The sequence below is a fragment of the Astyanax mexicanus genome, chromosome 17, assembly GCF_023375975.1.
Source record: "Astyanax mexicanus isolate ESR-SI-001 chromosome 17, AstMex3_surface, whole genome shotgun sequence".
Classification (NCBI taxonomy): Eukaryota; Metazoa; Chordata; class Actinopteri; order Characiformes; family Acestrorhamphidae; genus Astyanax; species Astyanax mexicanus.
Window position 1 is genome coordinate 6,364,610 of NC_064424.1, and position 11,654 is coordinate 6,376,263.

General features: G+C 35.9%; 1 protein-coding gene across 1 annotated transcript; it reads right to left on the bottom strand.

The window, feature by feature from the left end:
- Positions 1 to 812: 812 nt before the first annotated feature.
- skp2 (S-phase kinase-associated protein 2, E3 ubiquitin protein ligase) lies at positions 813 to 11,579 on the bottom strand. Its single transcript, XM_015605982.3, has 10 exons — positions 11,424 to 11,579; positions 8,906 to 9,129; positions 8,503 to 8,617; positions 7,891 to 8,034; positions 7,665 to 7,799; positions 6,373 to 6,471; positions 6,113 to 6,240; positions 3,550 to 3,601; positions 3,361 to 3,468; positions 813 to 2,484 (listed from the first exon to the last, which is right to left on the bottom strand). The coding sequence occupies exons 1-10, from the start codon at positions 11,522 to 11,524 to the stop codon at positions 2,262 to 2,264; spliced, it is 1,329 nt and encodes a 442-aa protein (XP_015461468.1). The 5' UTR covers positions 11,525 to 11,579; the 3' UTR covers positions 813 to 2,261.
- Positions 11,580 to 11,654: the final 75 nt, after the last annotated feature.

The following is an 11,654-nucleotide window of genomic DNA, read 5'->3' on the forward strand; positions in this document are numbered from 1 at the left end:
ACATTTATTTTTTCAAAATCCAAATGGACCTAAAATTTTCTAAAAGTCTCTACCGCGGACTGAGACACTTGCACCGCCTCTTGCTTCCTCTGACTAGTGGTGTCTTATGTCCGTTGTCTCATCTCATCTGCTTCTGCTTTTGCGTGAAACTGAATAACAGACTTTCAGGAAATCACTAGGGACATGAGCGTCACGTCTGAAACCAGTCAGTCTTAATCAGAGAGAGCTGTGGGTAAATTTACAGTTTACATCTGCAAGAGTTTCTGCTTTTGTAAAGTAGCAGTAGAGCCTAAGTGGTTTTGATGCATATGATATGCAAAATCTAATATATATATATATATATATATATATATATATGATCTATTACACACTTATTTTTGTCTCTTACCCAAAACAGACAAGAATTAGCACTTAAAATAAAAATCATGATTAATTACAGAGACCATTATTGTGATTTTAAGATCAATGTAATTTCACTTTGTCAATCTTAACACTCTTTACTTTATATTTAAACAGTCTCAAGAAAATTAATGATTGATTAATCTTGATTATAATGATTAATTTGATTTCAGTTTAACAGAAATTTAAAGAAAACCACTGTTCAATCTTAATTCTTCTTCTAAAAAATGTCTCACCCTCTACTTGAGCCTATTAAGGTGTATAGAAAATGAGTATAATTAACATCAAAAGCATTGCTGTAGAATCTTCTGGTACTCTGCACAGTAAATTTACCCAAAGAATAGTGAAAGCAGAGAAAGTTAACATATAGCACATTTCATCCTCAATACAAGAACAAAAGATGAAAGAGTGACTAAATAAAAAGCATTATTTATTTAAAAAAATTAACGAACATGAAAATATCCACAAAAATACACTGTTCTTTTTCACTGTTCTCAATAGAGAAGTCAAGTCATTCAAGTTTTTTTTTTTTAAGTTCGCAACAGATCAGAAAGTAGTACCAAAGTTCAAGATTTCAGGTATTTTGGTCACAAAGAAAAACTAAAAAAAAAAAAAATGGTTTTGTAAAAGTGTAGATTTGGGCCCTGATTCTACTTAATGAACTGGTAACACTGGTAAACTTACTATTCAAAACTATACGCAGCAGTTTCCTATTAAAAATAAAATGTCTGCATGAACATGAACATTAATACATCGTGTAACTTTTACCAACTCTGAGATAAATTTGCCCTCATTGATCCACAGGCTGTTCAAAAGTAATAAGGTGTATAAATCTTAACAGTGGTCATTAAAACTTGTGCCCACAACATAATGTTTAAATGATGAGAACATGCCCACATTTCTGATTGTCGGACAACCCTTTCAAACCTTTCTGAACGAGATGCATGCTTATGTTCAATAAAAAGACACTCATTTTCACTGATTTAGGGAGCATTTTAAGGTAAAATATAAAAAAAGGGACCTAAGTGTTTATTATGGCTCTGAATATTTAAATCACTGGGCACCATATTTAAAATTAGAACTGTTAAACTGTAACTTTCAGTCAACTTTCATCAAAGCACTTTTTAAACAATGATAATTGTTCAGTAATTAGTAGGCCCGTCACGATAACTATTTTAATAGACAATATATTGTCGCAAGAATTATTGCAATATCGTAATTTTTACAGCTTTAAAATATATCTGGTGTTGCAGATTCTGATTGGAGATTCAATTAACGTGATTGAGCTGTTGTGTCAAAACAGTGTTTAATATATGTATATACATATATAGATGGAGTGATGGACTGACTGGGGGATGAGTCTTCCCTGCTTCATCATGAGGCTCATTCACATGTTTAACAGCAGCGCTCACTGAGTTTAAATCAAATAGAGTAAATAGCTGTCTGACTGACCGCATATTTGAACTCTGAAGTTTGTGATTTGCGTTAAACGAGAAGTTACAGGTGTCTGTCTATCACTTAATTAAACAGTGTACAGTGTGAAAGACTACAGCAGCAGTAAAACTGTACTGTGTGTAACTATAAAATCCATGTTCGTTTATCGAATGATAAGTCTAAAAACAATTATCGCAGCAGGCCTAGTGATCAGTAAAGCTGAAGCTTTGACATGGCTCAATATTTTTGGGCTACAGCATTCTGTAGGCTTGTTTAAGATTTCCACTTTTTCTAAAACATCTAAAACATAACTTTTTTTTTTTAATGCCACTTGAAAATTAAACGTTCCAGTGGACTCCCTTTAAAATTACTTAAATCTAATCTGGTCATTCAGTACATTCTAAAATTCACACTTCACTGAGTTGTTCTCAGCTGTCGTGAGAGTGTGGGTTAGGTTTGTACGCTAGTCGACAGTGCATTCCCCATAGAGTACGATCTTTCCTCCCAGCCGAAGTGGGACGAGCCACGCTGGAGAACGGCTGAGTGTTGATCTGTATATGTGGCAGCTTTTTACTGAGGATGGGTAAATAGCTGTCCTGTATCAGACCAAACACTTCCAAGGTCTTCAGCTGTGTAAACTTCTCAAAGTCTCTGCAACAGAGAAAAAAAAGACTACATTAAAATAAAAATAAGGGATGCACAATCAGAATGATCAGTATTGGACGATCATATTAAAACATATTTGCTGACGTATCTACTGTTTGCTACTACATTTGGTAGACACAGGCCACGCTACTTTAAAATTACTTTATATATTCATTTTAAGTTATTTATAAAAAGAGCGTTTAATGCTCTGACCAGTTTAATGTAAGGACCAGTAAGCTAAATAAATTAAAAACATTTCTCAGAAGACACATTTAAATATTTGTTTGCTTGTTGTTGGTTGAAAGCTAAAATATTCAATTTGTTTCTAAAGTTACAATGGGCTGTCTGGTCTCTAAGCTTTAAGTGTTTAGTGGCAACAATAACAAAAACGATGATCAGGATATATGCATGTATAGCAAAAATCAATGGACTATTTTAGTTTCTCTAATACTACAAATTAAAACAAAATTAAAACCACTTTTGCAGTAACAAAATGGCAAAAAATAATTTAATAAACATATAAATCAAATTTATACCAACAATTGACAAAACTTTACAGGAAGCTTGTGATTTGAGACAAAGCAATATTTCAAACTGGCATAAACGAACAATTTTGCACAACTGGAAATATAACTGTTTGCACACTAAAAATAGATTCTAAAACTGGCATTATAAAACTGTATTATTATCTGCAAATAAATTGAAAACCCCCATTAACTCCTTTTGGTGGTCAGTCTCAATAGATAAACTTTAAAACAAGTAAAATGATCTTAATTTAGACACTTATTTTCTTGTCTTCTCCTTTCTTAAAAAAAAAAAAGAAAAAAGGGAATTTACTGATTTCATGAGAAAAAAGAAAATGTGTTGTACATGTGTACTTACATGAGGGCGGCAGGGTGAATCTGGTAGCAGCGGCTCAGCGCCAGGTGCCTAAGTGAAGACATCTGCTGCAGGAAGACAAAACTGTCCGTGGTCACTAGAACACTGTCACTGTGAGAAGAAACATTAGTGATTAGGTTTAGGATCCAAAGTTTACACAGTATTCAGTGCCTGAAATACTCATTACCTTACCTTAAATCCAAAACTGAGAGATTTGGACATCTTTCCACAAGGTTCTTTGCATCTAAAGAATAAAGATAAAATGTATACATGTAAAAAGTCAAAAGAGAATCTCAACCCACCAATAAAATTGTCTATATTAGCCCTGTCACCAAAATTACATTACCAACTTGTACAACACATGCATTTTAAAACCTTTACTATACAGGTGCTGGTCAACGAATTAGAATAATTTGAAATAGTGCAATCATGAAATTCTTTGAATGCATTTTTTGTGCAGAAAGCAAATCAGGTGTTCACCGCACCTGTCCTACTCGTTAGACTAATCACAGAACTCGTTACCTGGAAAAAAATTTGCTCAGCTGAGCTTTCCAAAAGGCCCATTTAGGCCATTTAACTGTGACACTGTTGTTTTATTGAATTAGAATAATGGAGAAACCGTTTCATTGAATTAGAATAAATGCTGGAATTTTTGTTTTCTGTGAAGAGTGTTCACTGTGCAGTATAAAGTCAGGGTTGAGTAGAATTTCTAAGTTGTAAAATCAATCATGGGTAAGCAGCACGACCTCTCAACCGGAATAGTGGCTCAAATTCAAGCCCTTCGCCAACCAGGCTTGACCCAAACTAAAATTGCTGAGCAGCTCGGCATCAGCCAGTCTTCCGTCTGCAAAGCTCTCAAGAAAAACTGCAGCAAGCGCACCAACTGTTCCGGCGTCCGAAAAACTTCTGCTCGCGACAACAAGCAGGTGAGAAAGATCGCAGTCAGCAACCGGTTCAAGTCCACTTCCGAGCTCACCGGAACAAGCAGACCGGCGCTGACGTCTCCAGATCAACCACTTACCGTCGTCTGTGCGAACTCGGCTTCAAATCTCGCGTTCCAGCAGTAAAACCGATGCTGAACAAGAAACAAATGGAGAAACGGCTGAAGTGGGCCAAAGAACACGGCGAGTGGACTGCTGAAGACTGGCAGAAAGTGGTCTTCAGTGACGAATCACGCTTCTGCATCTCCTTCGGTGACCAAGGTCCTCGTGTCTGGCGTCGTGGTGGCGAAACCTACAACCACGAGTGCGTGAAAAGATCCGTCAAGTTTCCCCAGAGCGTTATGGTCTGGGGATGCATGTCCGCTCGAGGTGTAGGGAAACTCTGCTTCCTCAAGAAGACTGTCAATGCTGCCGTATATCAAGATGTTCTGGAAACGTTCCTGATTCCGACTGTTGAGGAACAGTTCGGCGAAGAAGACTTCATATTTCAACAGGATCTTGCACCGGCTCATGCGGCAAAGTCGACCAAAGATTGGTTCACTAAAAAACAGCTTGAAGTTTTGGCATGGCCGGCCAACTCGCCTGACCTCAATGTCATTGAAAACCTTTGGGCCATCGTCAAGCGGAAAATTCGCGACAGAAAGCCTACTACGCTGGACCAACTGAAGCAGAACATCGCCACTGCCTGGGAAGCTGTGAGTGCGGAAACTTGCGACAAGCTGGTCAAATCGATGCCACGGAGACTTCAGGCAGTCATACAAGCCAAGGGGGCAGACACAAAATACTGAGAAAGTGATGATTGTAATTATAATAAAAATTATTCTAATTCAATGAAACGGTTTCTCCATTATTCTAATTCAATAAAACAACAGTGTCACAGTTAAATGGCCTAAATGGGCCTTTTGGAAAGCTCAGCTGAGCAAATTTTTTTCCAGGTAACGAGTTCTGTGATTAGTCTAACGAGTAGGACAGGTGCGGTGAACACCTGATTTGCTTTCTGCACAAAAAATGCATTCAAAGAATTTCATGATTGCACTATTTCAAATTATTCTAATTCGTTGACCAGCACCTGTAATGCAGACCTGCAAACCTTGACATTATTTGTAAGTACAGTTTAAAGTCTTCAGCAAAGTGACTGTGTATTGCCAGTTTGGAGGAAAATTAAGTGTGGTGGATAGTAGTGGATGGCTCCGAAGGTAGCTTGATAGCAGAGCTGGGCAATTTTATGATTAATTTTGTTAATTTGAATTACAGTTTTAATGCAATTTTCAAAATGGAGTAATTGCAATTTTACATACAGCCACTTTATCTTTTTAATCTAAAATATTCAAAAACACCACTAATTTCTGAAGTGTTTATCCGTCTTACCTTGGCGCCTCCCACAGACTAGCGTGCATGTTTTATATCTGAGGACTGAGCTCATACCGAAAAAAGTTCCAGCACTTTTAACACAAACACCCGGTAGGATAAAAATAAATCCTACCATTTTTAAAAACTGCAGTGTTTATAATTGTGGAAAACAATAATAATAATAATTCTGCCTTCAAAGTTTATTCTCAGACTTTAGAGTTTAGAGTGTTATTTCTCAATTTTCATTCAGAGATCCGCATTCGGAAGTATAATCCAGTGTCTGTGTGTGTGTGTGTGTGTGGGTTTTTTTTTTTTTTTTTGCACCATAATCGCCCAGAACTACTAAAGACTTGCATGGATGGGTAGGCAACAAATTTGGGACCTCATGGCGAAATCAATTGATATGCGTACATTAGAACATTTAATTGTACAAGCCTACTAGGTCAAAATGAACTGTTTCTTACCGTCCATGGTCATCTTTTGCCTGTAGCCGCTGATGTTGAGTTGAGTGACGTTTGGTGAAATGTTGTTAGAAATAGCCTGAACATGCTCACTACTGAAGTCACACCACGACACATTCAGCTCCTGAAGCCTGGATTAAACAAAACAGTCAAATAATGAAACAGTGCTATGCATGTATCCAAAGTTAAATTCTATAGACATATTCATGTATAAATAAAAAGGTTTATGGGAAGGGGACTCGTGGTCCAGCCTCAGGCCTTACTGAGTGCAGGACTGAAGCATCTCTGCCAGAGAGTCAGGAGAAAAACCAGCACTGCCACACAAGTTCAGCCGAATCAGCTCTGTATTCTGAGCCAAATACCTGCAAAAGAGATTAGGATATAAAAACAGTGTTAGACTAATAAAATTAATGATACTGATCATTCTAATATAGTTACCCTATGACTTTTTATTTACTACCAGTACTTTAAAATCATCCGACACCAGGCGCCGCGTTTATCACAAATCACAGAATCCCTCAACACATCAGTAAAAACTGTATACATCACTAGAAAGAGCTCCTATTGTTTCTAAACATTGCAGCACCATCATTGCTCTTTGTTGAGGATTTGAACTTAATTCATTGAAGAAAAAAAAAAAAAAAAAAAACACATTTTTTACCTCCATGTTCGGTCTTATACTATTCCATTAATCTCTGATGTTTTAAGTTTTGGCCTTATTATCTTTTTAGTATCTGTATTGTTATATATGTAGGCAGGTATCGTGTTGAAAGTCATAATTTCTCAACAAGTCAAAAATCTAAACATGCCATAATAATAAAATGTTCAATGGGTGTCTATTTTTAATTTTAAAGTTTATTTTAACTTTATTTTTTTTGGTCAAAACAAAAACATAAAATGAATTTTTGGGCAAATTTATATATCTTATCTGCTACTAATTATTTCTAAATAATCTCAGTTGGCAAGTATGTGGTGCAATGTTTTTTTGTTTCACATTAAATGCAGCACAACATACAATTTGATACATAAGATACAATGTCTAATGTAATATTGTTGTAATAATGTAACAAATGTCCTGTGATGTGATTATTACGCTTATACACGATGGCAATGCTTAAATATAGTGTGCAGCAAAACTGGGGTCGTCTAACCCCAATTCCTACTGTTTTTCCAAGCCTATACATTACTGTCTATTCTAACTAAAATCTGTGTACCTTAAAATAGTCCCCATCTGAGCCATACATAATAATACCATTGGTCCTGCTTAGTTCAGTCTAACTAATTTAAATCTGTAAACTAACTTGCGAATAAAATTTGGAAACTGCAAAATGCAATGCATAAAAAAAAAAAAGTATTTACTGGATTTGGCCTTCTTAAGACCTTAGGGGACAAATTTAAGATATTCTACAAATTAAGACCCATTAATATAAAACAAATTAAGGATTAAGACTTAATGGATCTGCAGATACCCTGTACCATACACACGGTTACATTCTACACAGCAACCTTAATACAATTTAAACAGGCAACAGTATATTGTTGTAAGTTAACATACTGGAGGATTTTGTCTGAAAGTTCAAGGCCCTCAAGACTGAGATTCTGTAGCCGTCTGCAGCGGGACAAAATGTCCTCCAGGACAGACGTCTGTACGGTGCAGCCGGACAAGTCCATATGATTTACACGGAGAGGTCTGAAACATACATGTGATTTTAGTTTTAGTAAAACAGAATAAAAGAGTAACGTTGAAACTATAGGCTTTAATACAGTGGCTCATCACTTACTCTGTATTTTTAAAACTGGGTTGACCAATGCACACATGTGGACAGCGCAGCCTCAGGACTCCAGCACTCAACACCTGGCCAAGCTCTGCATCCAGCTGAGCTTTCCCCACCAAATCCACACTGCGCCACAAGAACTCATCAAATCTGAAAATTAAACAAACAATGGAATCGGTGGATTAATCATTACGATATTAGTGTAAGAGAACCAAAGGTCCTGATTGGAGCCTAAAATGTAAAGCTAGTCAGTCATGCAGGTCAAATGATAAATACAGTAAAATATTAGACCTCCATGGTTGCATGAAAGATATTTTACAATATAATGAAAATGCCTTGTCATTAATACTTAAATAATAGTTTTTGTTTTTTAAACATAATACATAAATGCACTAGTATTCTATTATCATATTCTGTAAAATAAATCATGGTTTTATCAGCTTAAGTTGAGAAATGAATGCTAGCTCGCAGGACACCCGTTTATTTCAGAAATTTCTTTCATTCTGAAATAAAAGGGTGTCCTTTACTCACCTGTCTGTGTCTGTGTGTGTGCTGTGTTGATGTATATATTTATATTTTTCTTACTAATAAGCACAAAAACTGGAGGGAACAACTTACGCCACTCTATGCCAGCGTTTACACACACGGGAGGTCCGGAGAAGGTCCTGCAGCGAGAGGCGTGAAAGGATCCCCAGCAGGAGCTCATCTGGGAGACTGTCCCAGGATAGACCGGCTGCAGGAGGGAGAAAGTATGTTTGTGAACAGACTGAGTTTTTAAGGAAATGTATAGTATCTATAGTTTAATAAATGTAAAAAAAGAATATAACTTTTTGTTAGCATACAGTTAGTTGAAAGCTAAAGTAAAAGAAAAATAAATGTTACACTTGGTTCTAAAGTTGTGTATACATTTAACTGTAAATCAGTGTTAAAATACCAGCAGGGAGATCTCCCTCAAATGATTATTGACTAAGCACACATGTAATAACATTGGATATAAAGGTATATAACACAATATCAATACCTGTTGATTCCCTGCTCTTTCGAGGACGTCTGGCCAACACAAAAGCGTTCTCCTTGCCCTTGCCGCAGAGCCGAGGCTGTTTGCGAGGGGGTGAAAGGTGCTGGATGAATTCATGCGGGGTGTTTTCTTCACCGTAGCGCAGCCTTTGCTTCTTTTTCGTCTGAGACATGCACAGCAGGGATCCCTCCAAATTCTCATTCAGACATGGAAGCTCTTGAAGCGGCCTGCAAATCAGGGTGGTTTGTTAAGAGTCAATAGCTAAACAGTAATTAATTAATAAGCATGAGAAAATATTTTTAAATCTATATTTTGTTTATATCATGCCCTCCAAACTCTGCTTCCTGTGTGTATGGCTCTTTCAAAATTGCTTCAAAAATGATAGAAAGTGCAAAAGTGGGACTTACAGGCCTTGTAAATAAATGCCCAGAAGACAGTGGAAAATGTAAAATCTTCTCGTATTTAGTTAGTAAATATTAGGGCTGGGCGATATTGCCAAAAGGTATTTCTGAATTTTGGCCAATGCAATATAATTCCACTATCAATATAAACAATATAAAAGCTACCGCCTGTGTCCTACTGTATGTCATCATTAACTGTGCCAATAGTGTTGTAATTAAGAAAGCTAGAACCAAGTCCGAATTAAGACCAGAACCAAGAGCGTCTGAGACTGAAAGCAGACCAAGTTATTGATTTATTAAAAAATAAAATGTTTAATTTTCCAATTTAACAAAATTGTATTTTTATATAATAATACTTTTTTAAATATCTTGTATCTTCCTTTATATTCATTTTCTTGCATATATATATATATATATATAGATATTTTATATATTGTTTGTATGTATATGTCCTTATACTTCCTCTGTTCTGTTCTTTGAGCTGCTGTAAAATTGCAAAAAAAAAAAACTTTCAGACCTGAAATATCTCCAGTGATGGAAAAAAAAATCTATTTAGCACAGATTTTATATAAATCTTTTTTTTCGTTTCATAACCAATTCCTAAACAGTAAAAAAAACAATTAAAACGCTTTCCAACTCACATTAGATTAGTAAGTTGTCTTTTAGTAACTTGTTCATTTGCCATTCAAGGTTCACAGTCTATTCTGATAGCTATCAAATAGTGTTATGTGCAATAAAACGTTTAAAAATAAAGAAAATACATGATGTATATTGTAATGGCTGCAGAATCTGAAAGGGTCAAAAAGCATTACCTAATTTTTTATTGAAATGAACAGTTGTATCATTATTTTTAGGCACTGAATTTTATTTATATGTTTTAAGCATAATCAATAGGATATTAAGATTTTATAATATGATAATATCGCCATATTGCCCTGACCTTTAATTATGTAATCTGTTATCAGTTTTGGTGCCCAGGCTAAGTGTGAACTTAGTGAGTGAGTAGCCCTGAAACCCTCCCCCTACTGTGGGTTTCTGTCCACAGGTTTCTATCTAGTTAACGATTAGTCCACACTGAAATTTGTTAGGTAAAGTCATTAATAATCAACAATATCGATTATGTTAATCAACTCTTGCAGCCCAAATCATTTATTTAAGCTAACATTAACGACACTGAGCAGCCAACTGTGCTCAGTGTAGTTGTTTGTCAAGCAATAACGCACATTAAACATATAAATAACCTAAATTAAAACAGCTATCAAGCTATAAAACATACATGTAACAAAAAACAAGTGTCAAATATACTATAAAACATATATGCCTTAATTTATTGAGCTTTAAAGTGAAAATTAGGCGGAGTTTGAAACTTTTTTCAGAGTTGTTTTGGTGCCCGCCAGAACTACAGTTTGGCTCCCTCTGATCGCGCCATCTCAACAATAGAACACCAAAAAAGAGCTCAAAATGATAGAAAATCACAGAAATAAGTATCATAACGATTAACATTTTTATATACAGACATGATACGATAGTTAAACGAATAATATTTTTCTTATTTTTAAGTTTAAAGCCTTTAAAAGCCAAGGCGCGCCAGAAGTGCTGGAAAGGAGGGAGCTAAAGCTAGGTTAGCTTAGCCATAATAGCTAGCAGTCAGCTCAGTTCCCTCTATTTAACTTTTAAGCTAAATAACTTATATAACTTAGCTTTAGAGATATATAAAGCTTTGTAATAGTTAGGATAGGACAATAATATGTTATCTAGAGCAAATATTGTTTTAAACACACAGGATTTAACCTAACTAGCTAAACAGAGCATTACTGAAGCTCATGTGTAAGTTATAAGTTTAGCTAGCTTAGCTTAGTTAACTGTTAGTACTTGTATTAGATACGTTTTCTAGATAACTTGTACAGTTAACTAACTTACTGATCACATTGCTGGATACATATTTAATTGGCTACGAAAGACACTACACTAAAGAGTTAGATAACTAGTTAGTATGAATTATTAAGGGGTTATCTACATTATAACCAAACACTAAAACTACTCTATCTACTAACCCAGTATTAATATAAGTTATTCCACAACCAGGCACTTCTGCAGTCCATAAACAGTGCTATACTCACCTATCCACTGCCATCTCACTCTCTAGTCCGTGTTTAAATTGTTTTATATGTGTTTCCGCAGTAAATCTCTCAGATCTGCTGCTCAGTACTGATCTCTGCATTGCTGTGCTCTCTGTCTGCAGCCGCCACCGTTTAAACGCGCAGCTCCACCGCCACCCAGACTGAGCTCAGAGCGGAGCAGCGCACAGACTGTCGCCGCCCTGCTGGACCGGAGAAATATTACACTGACTC

Coding starts and splice junctions, on each gene's coding strand:
- skp2 (XM_015605982.3), bottom strand. CDS start 11,524: ATGCAGAGATCAGTACTGAGCAGCAGATCTGAGAGATTTACTGCGGAA. Junction 8,035..8,502: donor AAACGCTGGCATAGAGTGGC/GTAAGTTGTTCC, acceptor TTTAATTTTCAG/ATTTGATGAGTTCTTGTGGC. Junction 6,241..6,372: donor ATGCTTCAGTCCTGCACTCA/GTAAGGCCTGAG, acceptor TGTTTAATCCAG/GCTTCAGGAGCTGAATGTGT.